General features: G+C 39.6%; 1 protein-coding gene across 2 annotated transcripts in view; it reads right to left on the reverse strand.

Annotated features, from left to right (window-relative positions):
* Window positions 1–246: 246 nt before the first annotated feature.
* Window positions 247–27,246, reverse strand: part of birc2 (baculoviral IAP repeat containing 2) — a 40,898-nt gene continuing 13,898 nt past the window's right edge. For both annotated transcript variants that reach the window (XM_063053792.1, XM_063053793.1), the window contains exons 2-9: window positions 17,427–19,361; window positions 17,000–17,099; window positions 15,338–15,419; window positions 15,188–15,233; window positions 13,029–13,268; window positions 7,811–8,062; window positions 4,538–4,576; window positions 247–4,330 (exon numbers count right to left, since the gene is read on the reverse strand). In XM_063053792.1, coding sequence (XP_062909862.1) covers window positions 4,137–4,330; window positions 4,538–4,576; window positions 7,811–8,062; window positions 13,029–13,268; window positions 15,188–15,233; window positions 15,338–15,419; window positions 17,000–17,099; window positions 17,427–18,336 — 1,863 coding nt within the window. In that variant the 5' untranslated portion in view covers window positions 18,337–19,361 and the 3' untranslated portion in view covers window positions 247–4,136. The remainder of the gene's footprint in view (window positions 4,331–4,537; window positions 4,577–7,810; window positions 8,063–13,028; window positions 13,269–15,187; window positions 15,234–15,337; window positions 15,420–16,999; window positions 17,100–17,426; window positions 19,362–27,246) is intronic.

Here is a 27,246-nt window from a genome sequence, read left to right on the forward strand (position 1 = left end):
TAGTATGCTTTTTTCAACACATGAAAACAAGGAACAAATTGTAAATGAGGAACTCAGATCTGTTGGGAGCAGTAGTTCCATGAGATCAATATCTACTCACGCAGCAGAAAATGACACTACACCCATGTAAACTGTAAAAGACTAAATAGGAAGTAGAATGGTCACAGCTAATCTTAGGAAGAGTGTTAATAGGTTCTAATAGCAAATATATTTGGTATTTTCTTTAAAACAGTAGAATAAATCACACCTCTATAATAGAAAATCCAAGTGTATTAAATGCTGAATGCTTAAATGTTTTGTGTGTTGAATTAATGATATGGCTCAGCAACCAAGTTGAGTAAATGAGTAACATGGGAAGCAGCTGTAATCTGCATTTGCAAGTTTTTGAGAATTGTATGGTCCAACAACAATACAGGAGGAAGTTATTTTCACAATTGACAAGTCACGATTACAACTATGCAAGCAGGTTAGGGAACATAACTGTATGGTTGAGCAGATAAAGATATAATGTTTTGTAGCATTCAGTGGCAGTGGTCATCAGGCAGTACCAGATATAATACCGTACAGGAGGACAAGTTGACCCAAAACACGTGCATGAAAGCTCTGAGACATGAGAAAAATTTGTGAAAAACAGAGAGATACCCAGGTTATATACAGTTGCATGCAAAAGTTTGGGCACCCCGGTCAAAATTTCTGTTACTGTGAATAGCTAAGCGAGTAAAAGATGACCTGATTTCCAAAAGGCATAAAGTTAAAGATGACACATTTCTTTAATATTTTAACCAAGATTACTTTTTTATTTCCATCTTTTACAGTTTCAAAATAACAAAGAAGTAAAAAGGCCTGAAGCAAAAGTTTGGGCACCCTGCAAGGTTAGTAATTAGTAACACCCCCTCTGACAAGTATCACAGCTTGTAAACACTTTCTGTAGCCATCCAGGAGTCTTTCAATTCTTGTTTGGGGGATTTTCCCCCATTCTTCCTTGCAAAAGGCTTCTAGTTCTGTGAGATTCTTGGGCTGTCTTGCATGCACTAATCTTTTGAGGTCCATCCACAGATCCACAGGTCAGGGGACTGTGAGGCCATGGCAAAACCTTCAGCTTGCGCCTCTTGAGGTAGCATTTAGAATCAATATCCTGTTGTAGAAGCCATCCTCTTTTCATCTTCAGCTTTTTTTTTTACAGACAGTGTGATGTTTGCTTCCAGAATTTGCTGGTATTTAATTGAACTCATTTTTCCCTCTACCAGTTAAATGGTCCCCGTGCCACTGGCTGCAACACGAGCCCAAAGCATGATCGATCCATCCCTGTGCTTAACAGTTGGAGAGGGGTTCTTTTCATGAAATTCTGCACCCTTTTTTCTCCAAACATACCTTTGCTTATTGCGGCCAAAAAGTTCTGTTTTAACTTCATCAGTCCACATGACTTGTTTCCAAAATGCATCAAGTTTGTTTAGATGTTCTTTTGCAAACTTCTGACGCTGAATTTTGTGTTGAGGACGCAGGAAAGGTTTTCTTCTGATGACTCTTCCATGAAGGTCATATTTGTGCAGGTGTCGCTGCACAGTAGAACAGTACATCACCACTCCAGAGCCTGCTAAATCTTCCTGAAGGTCTTTTGCAGTCAAACAGGGGTTTTGATTTGCCTTTCTAGCAATCCTACGAGCAGTTCTTTCGGTAAGTTTTCTTGGTCTTCCAGACCTCAACTTGACTCCACCGTTCCTGTTAACTGCCATTTCTTAATTACATTACGAACTGAGGAAACGGCTACCTGAAAACACTTTGCTATCTTCTTATAGCCTTCTGCTGCTTTGTGGGCATCATTTATTTTAATTTTCAGAGTGCTAGGCAGCTGCTTAGAGGAGCCCATGGCTGCTGATTGTTGGGACAATGTTTGAGGAGTCAGGGTATTTATAAAGCTTTGAAATTTGCATCACTTGGCCTTTCCTAATGACGACTGTGAACAAGCCATAGCCCTAACAAGCTAATTAAGGTCTGAGACCTTGGTAAAAGTTATCTGAGAGCTCAAATCTCTTGGGGTGCCCAAACTTTTTGCATGGTGCTCCTTTCCTTTTTTCCCACTCTAAAATTGTGCAAAACAAAAATAATACACTAATCTTGCTTAAAATGTTGAAAAGAATGTTTCATCTTTAACTTCATGACTTTCAGAGATCAGTTCATCTTCTACTCACTTAACTATTCACAGTAACAGAAATTTTGACCAGGGGTGCCCAAACTTTTGCATACCACTGTAATCAAACTTCTGGCATCTAACAAGTGGAGTTAAACAGAAATTCCTTCTTTTAGAAATATTCAATTTACTCATTTTATATGTCACAAATCTTTTGAGGATATATCTTGAATTGACAAGCATTTGTTATTTTGAATTCCAATACCATGTCCTAAATACCCATAATGTATTTCACCTAATTTAATGCATGAAAATCCACTTAATGTTTTCCCAGGAATGTGCCATATAGTACTGTGCAAAAGTCTCAGGCAGCCTAGATTTTTTTAAATATGGTTTCAGATGGCACAGTATGGCCTCCACAGCGCCCTGATTTCAGTATTATTGAGGCTCTCTAGGAATACTTAAGAGGGACACAAACAAGCAAGACAGCTGTGGCAAGTTCTCCAAGATGCTTGGAACAATCTACCAGCTGATTTTCTTAACAAACTGCAGGACAGTGTACTTAAGAGAATTGGTGCAGTTTTAAAGGCAAAGGGTGGTCATGCCAAATATTGATTTGATTTAGTTATTTTACTGTTTATTGTTCTTTAAAGTACATTTTTTATACATTTAGAAACTTCTCAGTTCATCATTTCAGAAAGCATCTTCGCTTTACAGAATTTGTTTACAAGTGCCTAAAACTTCTGCACAGTACTGTATATATACAGATTAGAATATATTATTCAAAAAAAAGTGGAAATAAGTAGTATTGGTAAATCTGACAACTCCAAACTGCCAGAAGTCTCTTTATAGTTTCACGTCAAGACTTCAGATTCTCCAACACAAGGCATTAAATTATGAGCCAAGATATTGATAGCTGACTTGGGTGGTGTAGTTAATATACAACGTACTTCATTCTTCCACGCTGCACCACTATATTTAGGTCAGGCACCAATATTTCAACAGAATGAATTATTTTAAGGCACCCTAAAACAGGAGGCCACATTTAAAAATTCTCCTCTAACGAAGCCCTTAAACATTTATTCAAACCCCAATATTTATGCACCACTTGCAAAACTTTTCAATTTTCAAAATGTTGAACTTAAGTCAACTAATTATGTGCAGTTTGCTCAATTAGAAATGCAAATATAATGCCTTTGAATTAGTGTCATTCTAAAACTAAAAATACATGCTTTCATTTTTATTAACACAATCTTGTATTTTCTAGCACTTTATGCCCTGCCAAACAACCCATTAAGATATTGTAATATCCATGCATTATTTATATACAAATACCTTTGCAAAATTATCAAATATTTGTTCACACAATTGCCATTTTCAAACTCATCCATCTCATGAGTCAGCAATGCAGTAAAATTCCACTGATCAAAAGCATTCATACACTAGTGATTATTGCTGATATCATTTATAGGCAAGACTTCACAACAGCAATATTTTAAATTGAAATTATGATATTCTATACAATATTAAAATACAAAACACATAAGCAATCATTATTTTTAATTTAAACCCTAATTTAAGATGTAGGTAAAGGGCTTGAAGAGTGGAAGCTTGTCTCTGGCTAAAGCATTCTCACCAAGAATAAAATGTACATCTAGTCTGAAAAGCATATTTATTAATATTTAATTAATTACAAGATTAATTAAGGCAGACTGTGCTATCAACTGAGTGTATTGGAGACAGTAGGGGTGATCCATGCTATGAAAAAGAGATCATGGACAGGTGGGTTGAATACATCTGGGAATTATTTGAAGATAGCAGGATTGAAGATTTACCAGAATTAAATCAAATGACTAATCAACCTATGGAAAGATGGAGGGAAAGAAAGGAAGAGGAAGGCAAAGCTGGACAAGACTAGGGATGTTGTGGACAAGTATCGGGACAGAGCTGCGTGGAGGGAAATTGTCCACCAAATGGAACTTAATGATGACGACGACAAATTACAAGATTATGACAGGAAGGTTCTAACTGTTCCCTTGATAGTATCACGGCAGATTGGGCACTTTCTAAGGGAGGGTGCACAGTCTGTGCAAACAACCAAATGACCACATGTTATAAACACAACTGAGACCTCCTTGTCCATGCATACTTTACAAGTTCTTTCTTCTTGCAACCTTCGTAATTGCTCTTCCATCGATAGACCTAAAGAAAATAATGAAATCTGTTAATGCTTGATGGCTTTTTGAAGTTGTTTGTTACTCAGCTGGTGCCTGCTTGTATGCCAGTGCATTTCACTTTACTGCTTCAAATAGAACATCTTCATTTTCAGTGTTAAACTACAGTTTGTCTGTTGATTGTGCACAAATTTGTGTCATATTTTCTGATTAAGGAAGTAAAGAATAAACTCACCCAACGTATCTGATGGAGAATAAGACAGGCTTTTTTGAACTGAAAAAACAAATTAGAGCCTTATTAGAATTAATAATAATGAACATCAACAAAATATTTGCACAACACACATCAAAGTTGCTGGTGAACGCAGCAGGCCAGGCAGCATCTCTAGGAAGAGGTTAGTCGACAGTTCAGGCCGAGACCCTTCGTCAGGACTAACTGAAGGAAGAGCTAGTAAGAGATTTAAAAGTGGGAGGGAGAGTGGGAGATCCGAAATGATAGGAGAAGACAGGAGGGGGAGGGATGGAGCCAACAGCTGGACAGGTGATTGGCAAAAGGGGTATGAGAGGATCATGGGACAGGAGGTCCGGGGAGAAAGAAAAGGAGGAGGGGGGGAAAGCCCAGAGGATGGGCAAGGGGTGTAGTGAGAGAGACAGAGGGAGAAAAAGGAGAGAGAGAAAAAGAATATGTGTATATAAATAAATAACGGATGGGGTACGAGGGGGACGTGGGGCATTAGCGGAAGTTAGAGAAGTCAATGTTCACGCCATCAGGTTGGAGGCTATCCAGATGGAATATGAGGTGTTGTTCCTTCAAACTGAGTGTGGCTTCATCTTTATAGCAGAGGAGGCCATGGATAGACATGTCAGAATGGGAATGGGATGTGGAATTAAAATGTGTGGCCACTGGGAGATCCTGCTTTCTCTGGCGGACAGAGCGTAGGTGTTCAGCGAAACGGTCTCCCAGTCTGCGTTGGGTCTCACCAATATATAGAAGGCCACATCGGGAGCACCGGACGCAGGATATCACTCCAGCCGACTCACAGGTAAAGTGTCGCCTCACCTGGAAGGATTGTCTGGGGCCCTGAATGGTGGTGAGGGAGGAAGTGTAAGGGCATGTGTACGGGCAAGAACAAGTTCTGCACCTCATCCTAAGCTAAGGATGCTTTAACTACCTCTGATAGGGCCCCTGCAATTTCTGCACTAGCCTCCCACAAGGTCTGAGGAAACACTTTGTCAATCCACCTTAATTTGCCTTAAGACAGCAAACGTCTTCTCTGTAAGCTGTATACATTCTGTGACCTCACTGTCATTTTGCCTCACTTCTATAGACCGTGTCCATCTCCTGAGAAGATCACTTCTACAGACTGCGTCTGTCTTCCGAGAAAATTCAGGTGCAAAAAATCCATTTAAGATCTCTCCTCAAGCTTTCAATTCTCAACACCTAGTCTGTGTAGCTTATTATCACATTCAAAAACAAGGTTATGAATACATCACTTTAATGTGACAAGCAACATTCCCTTGAACCTAAAGGATAATTTTGTACAGAAAAAGCACAATTTTACCGAGAAAATCTATTCATATTGAAGGTTTAATTTAGCTGAATGAGAAAAAATACCGGTATTTCTTCTACAAAATATAAAGGCACTTCAATTTGAATTAATGTTTTACTTCAAGCTTCTCACTGTCAACTTACAGCCCTGGAGTCACAAAACAACAGTGAACAATACTCTATGATCACTGGTAACCCAAAAATGAACTGAAAAAAAGATTTAAAACTGCAAATGTTGGAAATCTAAAATAAAAACAAAAAAATGCTAGAAATACTCATGTAATGTTAATTGTTTTTCTTCCCTTTAGGCTGACCTGCTAAGTATTTCCATCATTATTGGAGCAGGCCGGATGGAGAGAAAGAACACTGAACTTTGATACTCTCTAATAAGAGTAAGGTTTTGCCAGATGTCATATTTCTGAGGACATTTCAAATCAGGGCTTTCTTCTGGCCTGCTGGATACCACACCAACTCTCAAGTTTACAGTACAAATTTTAAATTGGATAATTCCACAAGACAGGACTGAGTTCAGCAAAATTCAGTAAGTTATTACTCTCAAATGTTAAAATATTACATAATTAGAGCTAATTATTTAAAAAAATCAAGATTTCTAACACAATCTGTTATAACACACGATTTCTGGAGCTTAAAAGGGAAATACTGGAGTCTTTTCAATATCAAGCGATTCATTTCTAACACACTCCAAGAGTGGGGAATACTATGTAAAACAATCATCTCCAAAGCACCATTTCATCCCCTTCCCTCCACCCAACAACCAAACCGCCACAAACCCAAACTAACAGGAAAGGAGTGTATCTAAACACTTCCCCCAAACAATCTGGAACAGTGAAACAAACAAGGAGCCAACAATATACAATCAAAATTCTTCAATTAGTACTCAAAATGAAGCTCACTCCTTCATGGTTGATAGAAATAAATTCACAGCAGATTCACTGAAGGGCTAAATTCAGGGAAAGGGAGATGGTGTCAGTAGAAGTTGAAATAGAGGAGTGGGTTATAAACACCAAATGGTACAAGATAGCAAAAAGAAAAAAAATACAATTTTTAAAATGTGTCATAATTCCAAATTTATGTGTGTAGGTATGAAATGAAGAGAACTCAAATAAAGCCTAGAATACAGTAAGTTTTAAAACACTAGTGAAGACTCCATTGACCTGGTAATGCATAATTGTCAAAATCGATAAACAGTTAGTGATCCAATTTAAAATAATATTGAGGAGTGCAAAGAAATTTAAAAAGTATTATCCTCCTGCTAATTGAGGAATTGGCAAAACACGATAGAGAAAAGGAAATAGTACAATAGATACAAGTAATGAGAAAAGTTAATATATTTCCTGATTGGATGAAAACATTTTAAAAGGGAAAGAAGGGAGAAAGGGATATGTTTTGCCTAGACAATTTTAAAAACTAAATCCACATAAATTCTAGCAACATCTGTTATGCAAGCAAACATCAGTAACTTAACACAACCAGTTTCGCAGCTGTGCTTAAAAATATTTTTGTTTCTGTGATACTCCAACTTGCAGTACTATAAGTGGTTCAAATGCAAATTCTCAAAACATTGGATTTTGTACCAGAATGGAATGGACACAATTTGCATAATTACTATTGCACTGGAATAACATGATTCAGAATGCAAGTTGACAAGCTTTAGTCAAAGTTACATTTTAAACTGAAAATGCATTGATTCCTCTGTTGAAGGATGCAGCATTGGAATTGTTTCTCAGTTGTTACTTTCTATACTTACTTACTGAGAAAAGTATTAACTTAAAACAAGAATTCAAAATATCCTGACAAAACAAACCCTACGACAATAAAGTCTTACAGTATTTACAGACTGCTTTTTCTATTGCAATGCATGCTTTAGTTTAACATAAGATGCAGAAATAAATAAACTGCCACAGTAATTACATACCATAAACAACAGGAATTACATACCATATAGCTTTTCATGCAATTCAGGCTCGTGTTTCAAAAGCACATCTTTGAAGGCTTCAGCTGCTGCTCTTCCTTTGCAAATGATCATGTCCATTAGCTCTCTGACTTGTTCATTTGCACAAGATTTATGTTTGATCACATCACTTTCCACTTTGTTAATAACAGAATGAATTTCTAGATCTTCCAGCAAAGGCGTTACATTTGTCAAATTATGACTCAAAGTGGCACAATTTTTCTTCAACAGTAATACATCTGCAAAAAGAAGTCAGAATTTGCTAAGTTTTGATTAACAGTAATAGTGAAATGTTGCTACATTTTAGAAGCAATGGGTTTATCTCTACAAGGGCCAAATCTCATCAGTAGTTAATTAAGGCTATTCTCACTGCTTAATGCCAACTTGCTCCTCTCAAAGCCAAGGTAATTTGCTCCTGGTACTGTTGTGTGGCAAGAAGTTGGACTTCGGGCTGCGTTGTAGAATTTGGAAATGCTACGTCTGGAGCAGTCTGTTGTATGGAGTCGAATCGTGGACCTTATGCAAGGAAGTGCAACGACGACTGGAGGCATTTCAAATGTGGTGTTTAAGGAGAATGCAGAAAATTAGATGGGTGATGAAGGTCAGTAATATGGAAGCGTTGAAGAGAGTAAGGAGAGAAGAGGAGTTGCTGAAGAATGTGCAGAAGAGGAAGCTGGAATATGCTGGGCACTTGTTAAGAGGTGGTGGACTGCAGAGATTGTTATTGGAAGGGATGATAGAAGGAAAGAGGGAAAGAGGAAGGCAGTGAACCACTTGGTACGATAATGTGAGGCAATGGACTGGGTTGTGTTGTGCTGAGGCCAGAAAAAGAGCGCAAGATCGAAGAAGATGGAGGTGCATAGCCACCAACCCCGGAATCAGGACGGCACCCACTGACTGAATGACTAGAATGACAAGTGATTCAACAAGGACAGGACTTTTTTTATACTTGCTCATAAAATGTTACGAGGATATCAGGATATTCTCAGTGTCAGTCAATGGAAGGAAGCACATCTGGTCCCATCAGTTCATTAATTTTTCATTAATAGCTCATTATCAGTAAATGCATCTTAAAAAAATTTATCCAACTACATTGACTCCATGCCCCTAATAACAATTTCATGCACTATTCTCCCATTTGCACCACTCATAGGAATTTCCATTAGGATTCATGACTAACATGTTCCAGTGCATCTTCATAAACACTAGCAATTCTGCAGATACTGGAGAATCTGCCTGCATCTGTTAGAGTTTATCTTCTCCTCACCTACCACTCCATATCCAGCACATCGGTCTCCACAACTTCCGCCATCTTCAATGGGACCCCATCACCAAACACATCTTCACCTCCTCCTACCCTCCGTGATTCCCTTGTCCATTTGTTCTCCCCATTAAATCTCCCTCCTGACACTTATCCCTGCAAGCAGAAGTTGTTCACCTGCCCATTCAATTCCTTCCTCACCTCCACTCAGATCCCTTAACAGTACTTCCAGGTAAGGCACCACTTTAATTGTGAATCTGTTGGGGTCATCTACTGTATCCGGTGCTCCCACTGCAGCCTCAATGTAGATTGGGGGACTGCTTTGTTGAGCACCTTTGCTTCACCTGCAAAAAGCAGTATTTCCCATTGGTCCATGGCCTCCTCTATAACTACCACGAGGCCACTCTCAGCTTGGAGGAGCAACACCCCATATTCTGTCTGGGTAGCTTCCAACCTGATGGCACGAATATCGATTTCTCCAACTTTTGGTTATTACCTCCCACCCTTCTCTCTTCAATTCCCCACTCTAGCCCCCTTCTTACCTCTTCCCTTCACCTGCACATCACCTCCCTCTGCTGCCCCTCCTCCTTTCCTTTCTCCCATGGTCCTCTCTCCTCTCCTATCAGATTCCTTCTTCCCCAGCCCTGTACCTTTTCCAGTTAACTACCTTCCGGCTTCTCACTTCATCGCTCTTCCCCTCCCACCTGACTTCACCTATCACCTTCTATTTGTACTCCTTTGCCTGCCCCCCCCCCACCGCCTTATTCTGCCTTTCTCCCCTTCCTTCCCATTCCTGATAAGGGTCTCTCTGCCCGTTACATTGACTGCTTATTTATTTCCATCGGTGGATGATATCTGACCTACTGAGTTCCTCCAGCATTTTGTGTGTATTGCTTCAGTGTATTTTCATATATTGCACTTTTGCAAGTGTCACATCCATAACCCCTACATGATATATAGTCTTAACTATTTAAAGATAGACATATTACCTACCATATATGCATGGCATTCAAACACATTTGCTTGTTAGTAGACAGCACAGTGATAGTTCAGTCAATGCCCCTTAGCAAGAACTGGCTATGTATCACTAGAGCAATAACTATCTTAGTCACAGAATCAGAGGAATACTACATGAAAACAAACCCTTCAGCTCACTGAGTCTGCACTCGTCATCAAACACTTATTTTCATTAATTATACATGAATTCAAGTTTCTGTTCTCCCCACTATCATTCATCTACACACAAAGGGCTTTTTATAGTGGCCAATTAACCTAGCAACCCATACATCTTTGTCTGGTGGGACGAAATGGGGAGAACATATGATCAGGACTAATCCTGGGTCTATGACACTGTGAAAAAGAAGCTCCAGCAGCTATGCTTGCCACCGTGATCAGTAACAATGCCGAAACCGTAAATATTGTATCCATAGAGCCAAACTTCCTTTTCAAAGGCAAAACTGTTCATACAAAAAAGCCAGATAATCACCTCTTGCTTTCCTACCTTTCCTTCACCTTTTCATAGCCTATCTCCTTTCAGATAAAGAATTGTATCCCAGCCAGACAATGCTTAGAACAGGAAGTGTAAAGATAAAGATAGTCACTCCATTAACACTTTAAACCATTAGCTCAAATACTGACATTGTAAAGAAACTAGGCAAAGAACAAGATCTGCACACAGTAAATAACGCCGCACAAGATGCCTGCAGACAGTATGGGGCAAAACAGTAATAAAGGAACTCAAGATAAGGTTACACATAAGTTCTACTGCATAGAACTCAGATAGGGTAATTTATTTAAGGCCGGTGGATACCAAAACCTGGATGTATCAAGAGCACAAAACATTGACCAAAGTTTCTATTCTAGCAGGCCCTGAAGAACCACAGACTTTAAAATATTTTCAAACTATCTAAAGAATCTGTGAGACAGACCTCCCCCCAACAAACATGACAATGAACTGTGTCTAAGGCCACAACATACATTAACTGCTCTCATCACAGCCTCCACAGAATGACAATTCGCTGAATTTCTGTAAAATTCTAGGTACATGTAACCTTGGTGTCCTTTCCAATCAAGAGATTTTTGATGGAAATTAATAATAATGCAAATAATCATTAATGATAATCAATGACAGACGTGCCACAGGTAAAATGAACACAGATTTACCTCAATTGCCATGGGTATGATCCTTACTTATTACAAGTGGGGTTTCGGAGCAATACTGAGCAACTTGAAAGGGAACAGTAGAGTGATCTGATTTACTGTGCAGACAAGGCAGAATCACTTGATTGAACACCAGATTGAATTTGAGAATATTAGATGGAGTTTAGATGGAGCATTCAGAATTAAATGTTGTGCAAGATTATAAGATTCAAAGATTATTGTACAAAGACTGTATCATGATTGCATTGAACAATAAAAGATGATATTTTGTATTATTTTAGTGTTTCCTCTTAATGAACTGAGTTTTAATTGCGCTACCCAGAGTCTTGACTAGCTTTACCTCCCCAAAATGAGCTTTGACCGAACTCTGATAATATGTTAGATCTAGACAACAATTGAACCTCTTGACCATGTCGGCATGCTTTTAAGCATTGAGTTGCTGCCACACGGTTGGCTGATTAGACTTTTGAATTAACAAGCAGGTGTCCAAATGGCCACCAGTTGTATGTTGGCACCTAAAAGCAGTCTTCAAAAATGAACCAGAAAGCAATCTTGAAATCTTCTGGTAAACTGGTCTTCACAATACTGCAGCTGGATTATGGCTACAGCACATGGCATATTCAAGTGTACATTTCCTTACAGGACCACATTTCTCATGCTGTCCTTCGTCAAAGCTCAGAATGAAAACTACTCAATTGACAATGTATATAACCTTTTACTGCCAGCTATCCATCTTGTTATCCCAGCTCTATTGTTTGCTGTTCATTCTACCAATCATGCTATACTCCAAGGAAAATGCCTAACCTTGACTGGGAACAATTAGTTTGCTTTCTGATTTCATGCTTCTGCATAAACCTTCAGTTCCTTTCCTATTCAGTCCATATACTGTTCAGCAACTTACCAGCACTGTTCCTTATAGAATCATTTCTAAACACCTACAGAAATTATATCAGCAGCTAACAAGACTTTTTATTCCTTCAAATAGTATATTTTTGATGCAAGGATAGAGGGGAGAGGAAAATTCCAGCTGGTATGACAGTTCAGCCACTTCAGGTTCAGCCATTCTTAGTTAAGAAAAGGCTGCAAATTGTCAGTGCTGATTTCTTGAAAAATTTTTAAAAACTGCAGTTGCTGTAAACCTGAAATAAAAACTGAATGAACTAGAAACATTCACCAGGCAAATGGAAAGAGTGTGTTTCTGGTCTGGAGCCAGAATTGGGAATGAGAGAAAAGCACATTACTTTTCAGCAGCAGAGAAGGTAGGGCAGAGATGAGTTAATGGGAACAGTTAGATTAATAGTCTGGGTTCTGTAATGCTGAGAAGTGAACAAGTAGAAGAATAGGTGTTGCACACAAAAGGCCCATAATACACAGCATGGTGGGTGGGGGTAGATGAGTGACAAGGAGATCAAAGAGCAAGTTGTTGTTGAAATGTGTACTTGGTGGTGGAATCTTGTTGCATTGTGTTATGGACAAAATTCTAACAATTAATGATGAGCAACAAATATATTTATTCAAAAATCCACAAGCTAGAGATGGTCATACGTTTACTTACTTTGCATAGCACCATGACAAACAAGCCTCAAAACCAGAGATGTGCTCGGGTATATTGTATCTCATGCTTTAGTGTATTAACTAAACTTGATCTCCCAAAAATGAGAAACGTGTAATTTCTGAAACACTGATAAATTGAGTTAAAGAGATTCAGCTTTCTAGTGATGTGACATTCTGTCCTTATAACCACAGCATCAAAAAAAAGGGGCAAGCAACGCTGAATAGCATACCTTCATCCAACTCTTCCATTTTTCTTTCTCTGTCTTCTTGTCTTTCTTCATCTTCAGCATTCAGTAAGTCAGTCACTAATTCTATAACAGATTTGTAATTCTCACCACTTGTAACAATTTTTCTTTGGACTGTCTGTTTCACAAGTTTTCGACTAAAACCCATTTCCATAGCTCCCTTGACAACTGGTGTGTTCATCATGACTGCATCCTCTGTACGATTTTCACCAGGCTCAAAATTAACTGAATGAATTGAATATATAGAAAAAATTTAATTAGGAATGAAAAGATTCCCAAGCTGTTATCCTATCTGAATTATTGGCGATGTCCAGTATCTCAGTATACACCTGCAAAAGTTTAATAAAGTGAAACATTTGTAAAATGTTTGGACCAAAACTGAAACTGTATCACACTAAACCCATGCAAACAAATAAAAAAGGTAAATTTAATTAACTAAATACAGCATTCCTTTGCAATGTACCAAAAGTTCAAATTTTGTCTCCAACGTAATTCCCAAAATCCATCAGGTGAAATGTCCTCAAAATTTCCCCCATACCCATAAGCCGAATTTACATTTCTTTACTTTCATCCCCTTCACCATGCTCAGAGATCACATGAACCATCCTCCCCATATGTTTGTAAGTATTTGACCATGCTATTCCCCTTCATTGTTCCTCTGATGTCCAATTGAAAAGTATTGTAATTATGTTGCTATATTCTTACCTATCATACCAAAATAATACCCTTATATTGTTTCCTCAGCCCATGTCATAATTCGTCACATCTATGCTTCAGACATGAATTGACTAAGCAATAAAAAGATATTAAAGCTAAAATGGTATCCAAATGGCAATGATTTGTCCTTTGATTTCTAATCTCATTTGGTTCTATACATTTACAGATATTCTTCCATTCCGATCTCTTGCATAAATGTTTTAAAATGACACTGTTATTGGAAGTCATGCTTTTGAAGCCATAAATTTTCCTGAAGTTTCTCCCTGAATGCTGCCTCTGTTTTTCCTGCTTTCGTGGCATTCCTGAATACTTACCTCTTTAATCATGTTTTAGTCATCTGCCCTATTATCTCCTTGTAAAATGCTCTAGTGAGGAATGTCTGCTGCTTAAACAGTTTAAATGTGTTTAAAAGCATTTTTTTTTACAACCTTTGTAAAAAGATTTGTGCTGAGTACATTGAAATTAATCAAAGGATATTTACTCCACACTTTTTTTGTAAGGACAATATCAGTACTATCAAATGGCTTGCATTTGATTATTAGCTTCTTGTCAATTAATATAACAGTGAAAACCAATGAAATATAACTGTAAAGACCCGGAGACTAATGTGAAAACTGGAAAAAGTGGACCATTCACTGGTGAGCCCCTTCCCACGTTTTATTTTAACATATCTGTTTATTCCTTCCCCCCAACTTCTCTGCATCTGTAATTGTTTTAAGGTTCTTCACCTTAATTGTTGCTAGTGGTAGCACCCTACAAAAGTTTACCATCCTTTGGTGTTCAAAAAATAAGTGGCCAGATTATTTAATTACCTTATTTAACTGCTGCTTTCCTAGCAATTTTGGTTCATACTTATTGTGCACAAACCCCTTAATTACAGTAGGCCCAGCATTAAAGCTCACGCTATAGTGCTTTCAAAGACCACTGCAAATGAGGCTATTCCTGCAATATGGGAGTCACCCTAATTTATGAGGTTTTGAGATATTCATAAGTTACCAGAAAATGGCTGCTCCCTGCACAGAGCACAAAGTACAAATAGAGCAAAATAATTATTTACTTAATAGTTTAACAATAGAGACATGCAAATCCAAGTAAATTGCTTGAGGGATGGATTAAAAGCTTGAGCTATATTTCACCTACAGATTACTTTTACCATTCCTAATCTACAGTTCTAATTCATAAGGTGCAAAGGGGCAACCAAAGAGACAATACAATGAAGGAACTCTCAGCCTTCTCCCAATTAAGGATTAGCATGAAATAGTGCACTAACTTGCACATCTTTTGAATATAGGAGGAAACCCACGAGGTCAAGGGAGAACTTACGCAAGCCTTACAGACAGCAGAATTGAACCCTGTTCGCTGGCATTGCAATAGCATTACACTAACTGCTACATTACTATGTGACTCTAATGATACTTTAAGGTTACCTGCTGTTTGAGTTTCTTCCAAGATATCATCAGAACTGGAATGCAGCTTTAAAAGGAAATAGTGAAATGTTTTAAAATATTTATAAAAATGCTTAAAATACAGATATAGATACCACATGGCATTCTAGATTAACTGAAGCAGACTTTTACCTGGAAATCAAGCAGATGTGGAAACCTTGTCTGAATCTGATTTACAAACGTCTGTCCCTTCTCTTGGAGAAGATATTCACACCTGAAGTAATAATATACTGGCACGTTAAAAACACAATCAGTTTTGTGGATTAGTGTTCAAGTGCAATAATTATAAAGAAGGGAGAACAAGGATAACTGCAGGCCAAACTCTAGTTACGGACACCTGACTCTACATTTGAACAAGCTCACATAATATTAAATCCAATGGATCAACAAATGAACACACGTTTATTCCTACAAACATCAAATTCGTTTTTTGTTCTTTCTTATCACTCATGCTTTTGATATTATTTATTAAAATACTGTGGAGTTGTGATTAGCACATTGAGTGATTTTCTTCATGTACTTTCTGACTTAGGGACAAAACTACTTGAAGATGTCTGTAAAAATGGAACCAGTTAGTTGCCTAGGGATGATCTATATATTTAATTCTATTCTTTGGCAGACACTAAAATTCTAAGAACCATGGGATTAATTAAAATATGGTGCAAAAATGTTTGAGTAAATGCACTGTTAATATAAACTCTAGTTTAAAATCAATCACAATTGCATCACTTTAAAAACTCTAGCTTTAGACTAGCTTTGGGGCAGCAGTCCTGATGAAGGGACTCGGCCCAAAACATCGACTGTACTGTTTTCCATAGAAGCTGTCTGGTGTGCTGAGTTCCTCCAGCATTTTGTGCGTGTTGCTTGGATTTCTAGCATCTGCAGATTTTCTCTTGTTTGTGCTTGGGAAGTTCATGAAGCATTTATAATAGAAAGTACATAAATTATCACAGAGGTGGGATACCTGACCCAAACTCAACCATGTGTTGGGTTCAAACCAGGTTAGTACTCTGATAAAACCTTCTGCCTCAGGTTGGGTCAAGCTATGGGACAATGACCCTAGCTGGGGCCTGTTCCAGGTGAAGACTGCCCAGCCAGGATCACTACATATGAATAGTACATCCAAGATTGCAACACTCGCGGTGATTGGCAGGTTAGGCACAGACAAACCACTAACACTAACTGGGGCTAACATGACTTTCTGTATGTCTGGAGATAGGCCAGGGCTGGAATGGGTATCCATTTCTTTCACAAGCAGACCTTTAGCTTAATTTTAAATATTTCAACATGTTTTGTTGAAACAGGTTATGTTCTGTGTAGCCTCCAACCTGACGGCATGAACATCAATTTCCTGAACTTCCAGTAATGACCCCCCCACCACTCCCCATTCCCATTTCCCTCCCTCACTTTATCTCCTTACCTGACTGTCAACTCCCTCTGGTGCTCCTCCTCCTTTTCTTTCTTCCATGACCTTCTGTTATCTGCTATTAGATTCCCCCATCTCCAGCCAAATCAACTTTCAAGATCTTTGCTTCACCTCTCCCCCCACCTCCCAGTTTCACCTATCACCTTGTGGTTCTTCCTCCCCTCTCCCCACCTTCTTGCTCTGACTCCTCTTTTTTTCCAGTCCTGATGGTGGGTCTTGTCCTGAAACGTCAAATGTTTACTCTTTACCATAGATGTTGCCTGGCCTGCCGAGTTCTTCCAGCATTTTGTGTGTATTGCTTGGGCTTCCAGCATCTGCAGATTTTCTCTTGTTTATGTTTTGTTAAATACTTTTTTTGAATAATTTACCTTGGGAACCATTTTGCATGTTCCACCCACGGGTCATCTCCAGCCTCCCAGCTTCGCAGGCCACCATCACAATAAAAACATTTCACATCATCATTTTGACCTGAGTGAAAAAAAATAATTTTTCACTTCATTTGTCGATAATCCAAGCTTATTTTAGGTCCCTTCTATTTAAATAATTCTATGCCAAAAGCTACAAAGGCAAATGAAAATAAGATACAAAATAATAAGATGAAATCAGATAATTGAAGGGAATGAGCAGCCCACTGAACAGAGATTCTTCATTTCTTGTGAGAACTTAACATAAAATGAGCATATACAGTATAGTGACAACTCAATACTAATCATAGAAGGGGCATAAAATCTTATCAAAGTAGAAAAATCCACACTGTTGCAAAGCTGTGCAGAACAAGAAATAGAATGCTCATACCAACATAGTAGAAACCAGCTCTAGATAATTGTTCAGGTTGAATAAAATTCCTCACTGGCCATCTCAAAAACGTCTGTAGCCGTCTATCATAAGACTGCATTTCAGGATGTCTTGGATGCATGGCAGCATGTGGATTTGGCCTTTGCGATTCTGAGTTATTCATGGGAATGTTACCAATCTCATTCCCCAAAACAAAAGGGCATGTTGGAAAATGTCTTCTATGTTCAGTTGATGGACGATCTCCAGGTTCCCAGTTACCTAATCTTCCACCACAAACAAAACATGCAACTTTATCATCTTCCCCAGTGTAATAGAATCCAGCTTTAGCTAGCTCTGTGGGAACCAAAGAAGAATAGGAAGGCCAGTTCTGAAAAGTTTGAAGTCTTGTTTCTTCACTACGCATAAATGCATTGTAATGAGGGCATCGCAACTGTTGAGAAAAGTCTTCCACGCTTCTTGAGGCCACAGGATCAGAGAGATTGCTACAGTACAATTCAGATGGTGCTGCATTCTCATAATAAGATGACTGAAAAAAAGAGCCACCTGACAGAGAAAACTGAGAGCGGCTTGAAGAACAGTCAATACCTGAACGCAGGTTATTAATAAAACTGCAGCTTGGGCTAGCCTTTTTGTGCCTTTCAACAGGATTATCTCCTGGTTGCCAGTTTTCAACAATAACAGTACAAGAGAAACACTGTACTTTATCACCTATATTGGTGTAATAGAATCCAGCACGTGCAAGGCTCCTTTCACTTATCAAAGCATTTGGTGGGAATTTAGCAAATGTTGAAATACGGTAAAGTTCTGAAGAGAAGTCATATTGCAGTTCTTGATCACCACCTATTCTAAAGTTGCCAAAATGTTGATTTTGAAGTATATTCATGAAGAATATTTTGCAGAATAAGGGCATACCTTTTTTTTGGGAGGAGCTTTGTTAATGGCTTTCAAAGGTAAAAATTTATGGATATAAGTTTCAATTTTAAGACTGGAGCACTCAGGCAGGTGTATAATTTTTTTTAAAATGCAGCAAGGCTTAGGAAACTAACTAAGGCATTTCATTAAAATAGTTAGGCCCTAACTTAACAGGTTCTATGCATCACAGTGTATTAATATTAACTGCTATAAGTTTACAAGAATGGCTACCTCACTCAAGTAAGTTTGAGCCTGGAAGTGGTTTGCGGGCCAAGGATGGGGTAGTAGTGGAAGAGAGGAAAGGCAAAAAAGCTTAATGAGGATGGAAGGGAGAGTGAATGATTCACAAGACTTGTTCCTTCAAATCACTAGTTCACAGCAAGCTTAGACTTCCTAATTTGGACAGACCAAGAATGGCACTCATATCACCAGAATGCAGCCAAATACTTGGTGGGGTCATTTAAATATAGTTTATTAATTGAGCTCCAGGATAGACTTTTATATATTAAATTTTTATGAAAGGATGGTAATATATCAACTGTGCACTTCCCAAGTTATGCTGTATACATGCAGCAGCCAATGTGCAGAGGGTCTTATTGTGACTATGGTCTTACCTGAGAGAAAAAATCTATTTTGAATTTGCTTTTCTCTCTCATTCCTAGCTCCATGATCTTGAACTGGCAAAATATCATGTTAAAAAATAAACTAATTAAGTATCTCTATTTGAAATAAAACGAAGTGATCAATATTTGAAGTTCAACTGAATGATGCACTTCATAATCTTAGAAGAAATAGAATTCCACAGTGAACAAACAATTGAGTACAAGATCTCAGTTAGACAACTGCCTTCTTGAAAAATAATTGAACAGAAACAAAGCTCCTTCCAAAAAAAGGTATATGCCCCTTGCTGTTTAAACCTCCATCATAAAGTTAAAACTTCAGCTTAAGAAAACGGTGCATCTTCATTGTTGGAAATATTTGCATGATAAGAATAACTGGCGACTGTCAGTCTTCAAAAGAAACCTGAAAATAAAGGAAAAAAGTATTGAGTAAAACATTTTAGTACAAAGTATTATCTTGCAACCATGAAATTTCATTCTACGTTTACCATTGTTCTCACTAACTTTTTTAAACACTAATGTACTTTGATGATGAGCAACCCTTCAACACTGTTGAATTACTTATTACAGCCACAAGCCTGTTAAGGAACAATAGTAGCACACAGTTAAACAGTGGAATCACTACTACATGGCAAATCTCAGTTGTTTCTTCATTGCCTTCCTTCCAAAGAGCACGAAGAATTATTTCATAACGACACGGACAAACAAGGTTTGACAGCACATTTCTTTCCGAGTTCCAGGAAAAGAACGATATTAAGATATGTGCAGCATATATGTGTGGAAGGGTGAATTAGAAACTATACCCCATTATAATATAAGATACATGAGGGGTTGCAGGAAGACATTGTTGGATACAACTGTTTAATTGAAATTTTCTTTGCAGATTAACAATTAGTTGTTAGGCTGAAACCCTTTGGCAGGACTGTTGAAAAAAAGCTGAGGAGTAGATTTAAAAAGGTCGGGTGAGGGGAGAGAGAAACAAAGTGATAGGTGAAACCTTAAGGGCGAGGGATGAAGTAAAGAGCTGGGAAGTTGATTGGTGAAAGAGACAGAAGGCCATGGAAGAAAGAAAAGGGGAGATGAGCACCAGAGGGGCGAGATGGGTGGGCAAGGAAATAAGATGAGAGGGAAAGGGGGATGGAAAATGGTGAAGGGGAGGTGTGGGGCATTACTGGAAGTTTGAGAAATCAGTGTTCATGCCATCAGGTTGGAAGCTACCCAAACGGAATTCAAGGTGTTGTTCCTCCAACCTAAGTGTGTCCTCATCACAACAGTGGAGGAGGCCATGGATGGACATATCAGAATGGGAATGGGAAGTGGAATTAAAATGGGTGACTACTGCAAGAACCTGCTTTTTCTGGCGGGCGAAGCGTAGATGCTCGGAAGACATCTCGCGATCTATGTCAGGCCTCACCGAATTACAGGAGGCTGCACCGTGAGCACCAGACATGATATATGACCTCCAACAGGCTCACAGGTGAAGTGCCGGCTCACCTGGAAGGACTGTTTAGGGTCCCGAATGGTAGTGAGAGAGGAGGTATAGGGGCAGGTATAGCACTTGTTCCGCTTGCAAGGATAAGTGCCAGGAGGGAGATAAGTGGGGAGGGGTGAATGGACAAGGGAGCCGAGTATAGGGAGCAATTCCTGCAGAAAGCAGAAAGTTGGCGGGGGGGGGGAGAGGGAATGATGCGCTTAGTGGTGGGATCCCATTGGAGACGGTGGAAGTTTCGGAGAATTATGTGATGGACATGGAGGCTGGTGGGGTGGTAGGTGAGGATAGAAGGAACCCTATCCCTGATAAGGTGGCAGGAGGATGGGGTAAGAGCAGACGTGCGTGAAAAGGAAGAAATGCGGTTGAAGGCAACATCGATGGTGGAGGAAGGGATGCCCCTTTCTTTGGAAAAGGACACGGCGGAGATGGAGGAATTGAGATGGCATTTTTACAAGTTACAGGGTGGGAAGATGTATGCTTCAAGTGGATGTGAGAGTCCATGGGTTTATAATTAGACATCAGTGGATAAGCTGTCTCCGGAGATAGAGACAGTGAGATCAAGAAAAGGGAGGAAGGTGTTGGAAATGGAGCAGGTAAAGTTTAGGGCAGGGTGGAAGTTGGAGACAAAGTGGATGAAATCCACTTCATGTAATTGTTCAGTATGTTTCCTGGTCGTCACAGAATGTATATCTACTCGTTCAGTGTGTCCCCTAGTGGTTACTCTCGTATGATTCTGGAAAGGTCTAGAGGTTTCTCTTGGCATTGCATTATTTGAATAGCAGCTTTCTGACTGGCTAACTCTTATCTGCAAATTTGACCTAAGGAGAGCTAAGGTACCAGTGACCCCTGTTTCCATCCAGGGGGTCAGTATGGACATGGTGGAGGATTACAAATACCTGGGGATACCAATTGACAATAAACTGGACTGGTCAAAGAACACTGAGGCTGTCTACAAGAAGGGTCAGAGCCTTCTCTATTTCCTGAGGAGACTGAGGTTCTTTAACATCTGTCGGACGATGCTGAGGATGTTCTACGAGTCTGTGGTGGTCAGTGCGATCATGTTTGCTGTTGTGTGCTGGGGCAGCAGGCTGAGGGTAGCAGACATCAACAGAATCAACAAACTCATTCGTAAGGCCAGTGATGTTGTGGGGATGGAACTGGACTCTCTGACTGTGGTGTCTGAAAAGAGGATGCTGTCCAAGTTGCATGCCATCTTGGACAATGTCTCTCATCCACTACATAACGTACTGGTTGGGCACAAGAGTACATTCAGCCAGAGACTCATTCCACCGAGATGCAACACAGAGCATCATAGGAAGTCATTCCTGCCTGTGGCCATCAAACTTTACAACTCCTCCCTTGGAGGGTCAGACACCCTGAGCCAATAGACTGGTCCTGGACTTATTTCCTGGTATAATTTACATATCACTATTTAACTATTTATGGTTTTATTACTATTTAATTATTTATGGTGCAACTGTAACGAAAACCAATTTTCCCCAGAATCAATAAAGTATGACTATGACTACTACTACTATGAATGGAATTTTTCTTATCTTGGTATAAAAAGGCTAACCCACATTGGGTGACATCATCTTCTTTGTTTCTCTCTGAATAGACCTCTATCACACTCTGTTTCCCAATTCTCTTGGTTCTATTAACACTTAATAAAATGATCATGAAGCAACAAGCAACACACATAAAAGTTGCTGGTGAACGCAGCAGGCCAGGCAGCATCTATTGGAAGAGGTACAGTCGACGTTTCGGGCCAAGACCCTTCGTCAAGAGTTGGCTCCATCCCTCCCCCTCCTGCCTTTTCCTATCATTTCGGATCTCCCCCTCCCCTCCCACTTTCAAATCTCCTACTAGCTCTTCTTTCAGTTAGTCCTGACGAAGGGTCTCAGCCCGAAATGTCGACTGTACCTCTTCCAATAGATGCTGCCTGGCCTGCTGCCTTCACCAGCAACTTTTATGTGTGTAGCTTGAAATTCCAGCATCTGTAGATTTCCTCATGTTTGCATGAAACAACAAGTTTTGTGCCTCTTTCCTGACCTCTGAAAGAGTGTTGGATTAAAACATCATAATCCAATATTTAAATCTGTGAAATACATTAAATGTAAAGGCAAAACCCACATAAGAAAGCAATCTCCAGAAGATAAGTACTGAATAAGATAATAATATTGATGAATTATATGCTCTGTGAAGAGAGTTTTAGATTTCTCAGGTGTTGTATTCATCTCCAACATGGAGTACGTGAAATTAATAACAGCACCTATGATAACTTTCCACAATGTTCAAGATTACTTAATGATTAGTAAACTCCAGCCAATGTCTGAATGTGATATGCAACTCAAAAACAGAGGAATTAATATACATTTAATCTTTTTGGCCCACTCAAGATCATATCTGTGACTCAATTCCAGACTCTGACACCCACCCCCCATTTCCCTTTAAGTCTTCGGTAAATAAATATTTATTTGTTTTACTTTATAAATGAATAAACTAACATCAATTGCCATTTGTGGCAACTATAAATTACCATACAGCAATTTTTCATTTAACTCAGTCCTCTTAGATTTTGTCAGACGCCCAAACCAAAAGAAATACTTCTTATCCCCTGATCACCATGAAAACATTAGTCTTTAATTACTGGACGGCCTTTGTACATAAAAAATGAACTCTATTATCAACCTGAATCTACATGCTTGCACATTAACCACATATAACTTTAATTGTATAACTACATAGAACTACATGTAACTTTCATGCAAATATTGCAGATCAGTGCCGACTGTGTAATAAATAAGACAAATACATCCACATAAATTTGATCTGGCAATAGTGTCAATACCATGGTTCACTCACATATGCACAAAGCAGCGCTGCTAATTTTTTTTAAAGTGCTTGATATTGTCAGTCAGCATCTGTGGAAGCAGTCATTGCTTCAGGATGGTAACATTTGCATCCAGATAGTAAGAAGGAAGTGATAGAACAAAGGGAGCACTGAAAAGCCTTAATGGACTGCTTAGAAGATTAAGCTACTAAGCTTGTGTAACAAGTTGTTAATGGCAAGGTAGAGAGGTTTGTGAATGATAATGGAAAAAATGGAAATGCTGTAAAAAAAACTAATCAAGTTAAGCAGCATCAATGGAAAACACTTAATATTTTAAATGAAACCCTGCATCAGATCTGAGAAAGAGAAATTATTAGTCAGTCTGGATAGCAATGTACTGTGGGTTAAACAGAAGGAATTTCTGACAGAGTGAACATGAGGTAGATGCGATGTGGTATCAGGGTCATGTAATGTGTGACTTTGTGAGGAATGAAACTCCTTATCCTAACAACTGAATGTGCTGCTCAGCCAAATCAATTCATCTCATCACAAACTCCTTTTGTTCAACACAACCCTACTCCATTTCCCTTCCTCTTTCATCTCTTTCCCAGTTCTGTCAAAGGGTCTTAGACTCAAAATATTAACTGTTTCTCTTTCCACAGATGCTGCCTGACTTGCAAATAACTTTCTTCCTCCATTGTCTATTTCTATTTCAAATTTTCAGCAACTGCAATTTTTAGTTTTCATCTCCCTTTGAAGAAGGTAACCTGTTCCCCGTGTTCCTTTCTCACTCCCATCAGTCCACCCAGGTTCTCTCTCTCTTTGTTCACTTTTTCCATCTGCCCCCTTCCAGCTTGTCATCTAGTCACTACTCTCCCCCATCTGGTTCCGTCTGCCCATCACCCACACACTTATCTATCTTGGTTTCCTCTCAGTTGATTCATGTTTCCATTCCCTTCCTTCATCTGATTCCATTTATTTACCTGTTTCAACCTCAACAGCCCCATCCCAACTCTACTTGTCCCTCATTTTCTCCTGCTGATCTGACTGTACATATGCTTCTCCAACAGTTGCGTTTCTCTAACCTTTGTTTGGGTTTGATTTATACTGACTCTTATGGTGAGTTGACGCAGGTGTTTGAACTTTTGGGATTAGATGTGGGATTATTATGGGGATATTGCAGTAAAAACCAAAAAGTACCAATTGGTATGACAAAGCAGGATGCAAAATATTTTCAAAGCTGTAAATCCAATTGTCATGTTTTGTAATTTCTCTTGTCTGGTGGCCAACTATATTGAGTTTTGCAAATGGCATGACAGAAAATCTACAGCAGGAAGACCAGAACCCGTAACACTAAGCAAATAACTGTATCTGGATCACATACAGAATACTGTGAACAGTTTTGGTCCTTTAAGATGTTATTTTACTGGAATCAGAGGGACTATTCCATGATAAAAGGTGAAATGACTGAGACTCTGCTCTTCAATCTGCAGAAGAACAAAATGCAATTTATTTGTAAAAAATTTTGGCTGCCATGGTAGTGTACCAGTTAGCACGAAGCTTGGAGTGTAGGAGTTTGGAGTTCAATCCCAGCGTCCTCTACAAGGAGTTCGTATTTCTTCCTCTGGAATGTGCGGTTTTTCTCTGAGTTTCCTCCCATACAAAAGACGTAATGGTTAGTAGGTTAACTGGTCATATTAAATTGTCCTGGGATTAGGTTAGGGTTAAATCAGAGTACAGCTCGAAGGGCGAGTACAGCCTATTCTGCAATGTATCTCTAAGTAGAAAATAAAACACATTTCTTAAAAGTCTAGATAGAATTATAGGTTTTTGCAAATAAAACAAAGTGAGGCATTTTATGTTTAATGAAACCTGTAACACATTTTATTGAACTCCAAAATCTAAACACAAAAGCGCGCTAGAAGTCTGTATGTAACGTCATCATCACGTCAGACCAGCCTCTTAAAGCAAAACCCAACTCAATGTCGGTGTTGCAAATTGTGAACATTTCTCCCAATTACGTTACCCTACATAGGCCCCCCCGCCACCAGATTTCACTAAAACCGGCAATGTGAGCCTGTGTGGAGCTCGAATGAGCTGCCCCGCTCAGGTCCTGTGCCCCATGGATGCAGGAATCACTGGTGCCTCTGGCTCACCCAGAGGTGCAGCAGCACCCTCATGGTCAAGTTGTGACGCCAGCAGCCTGGCAACAGAATACTCCAAAACTTGGTGGGCTGGTTTAAGGCAATCCACCGAAATACATTCAGGCTTTCCGCTCTTATGTATGATAAGACTTTTCACCCCATTCCAAAATGCGGAACACATTATCGTAAGGGGACCTAAGGGGATGTTAGTGTGCATCATGGCAGATGAAAACAAACAAGGTGGAATGTAGGTCAACAGGAACCCAAGAGTGCTGTGCACCACAATGAGAGGTAGAAATAGGTGAAAAGGAATTGAATTTACTGAGAATTTACCAGGCAGTCGTGGTATCAGGGATCAAATCACTTGGCACTCATAATGGCTGCCCATATACTAACTCTGTCACGGACATCTACAGGTCCTCTTTTGGAGCTGTTTTGTGCCCCAGCAGGACTCAAAGGGGACGATCATGCCAACACTCATCGGTCAGGGAAGCCCTCAGAGCAACCTTTAAGCAGTGAAATGGCTCACATAGGCCATTGGACTGCAAATAATATACCGTGGTGTAATGTAACCTAATGCCACAGTTCTGGGCCATCACAGCCCAGGGGTCTGAAATGAATTGAGGATCGCAGTCAGAGGAAATATCAGATGGAGTGCCAAACCAAGCAACCCAGATGCTGATAAACGTCTGAGCCACATCTGCAGCTGTCATCGATGCTAGAGGGACAACCTCTGGTCACCTAGTGATATGGTCCACCACGGTAAGATGGTGCATGAAACCATGGGGGCGGGGTGGGGAAGAGGACTGATAAGGTCCACATTGACATGGTATCATCAAATGCCCTAATCACATCCACCGACCAGTCAAGCAGTTGATTAGGGTATTGCCTTTAAGTGCACTATACAGGTCGAGCACAGGTTCATTAGCTCGTGGGTGATTGAAATTGACCATATCTACAAACTCCTGTAGATTTTTTGTAGTCTTACAGGGCAGTGGGAAATCCATAATGGCGGCTACTTCTAATAGGAGAGGGCTTTGCACCTTCTGCGGAGATGCGAAGGCCGAGAAAGTCAACGGTTGACAACCTAAACTGGTATTTAGCAGGGTTAATAATCAACCCGCGTTCGCTTAAGAGCTTGAAAAGTGTGCAGAGATGAGATATATGTTCAGATTTGGACACATCGGTGACAAGCATGTCATCCAGGTAAACAAAAAGAAAATCTAAGCCTTTTAATACAGAATACATCAGCCAATGGAAAGTCTGTGCTGCATTTTTCAGTCCAAACAGCACACGCAGAAATTCAGAAAGGCCAAATGGGGTTATCACAGCTCTTTTGGGAACGTCCTCTGAGCACACAGGCACCTGATGGTAGCCAACTAGATCAACTTTGAAAAAAATTAACCTTCTGGCTAAACGTGCCAGGAAGTCTTGGATGTGTGGGATCAGGTAACAATCAAGGGTGATGGCCTCATTAAGGAATCGACAATCACCACATGGGCAGCAACCACCATTGGACTTAGAGACAATAAGGAGGGGGTGAAGCCCAGGGGCTATTCGACTGGCATACAATACCAAGTCTTTCCATTTGGCAAACTCAGTCTTCACGGTTGCCAGCTTTCCTGGCTCCAGTTTATGTGCGCAGGCATGGACTGGCAGGCCAGTTGTGGGAATGTGGTGCTCAACCCCATGTTCTGTGACTGTAGTGGAGAGTGTGGGCTTGGTGAGGTTTGGGAATTCACCCAACAGTTGAGTAAACTCACAACTGGTGGTGCACGTGCTTGACAGAATTGTTGTGGGGAACTTACTGGGGGGAACA

This window comes from Mobula hypostoma, chromosome 7 (genome assembly GCF_963921235.1).
Source record: "Mobula hypostoma chromosome 7, sMobHyp1.1, whole genome shotgun sequence".
Lineage (NCBI taxonomy): Eukaryota > Metazoa > Chordata > Chondrichthyes > Myliobatiformes > Myliobatidae > Mobula > Mobula hypostoma.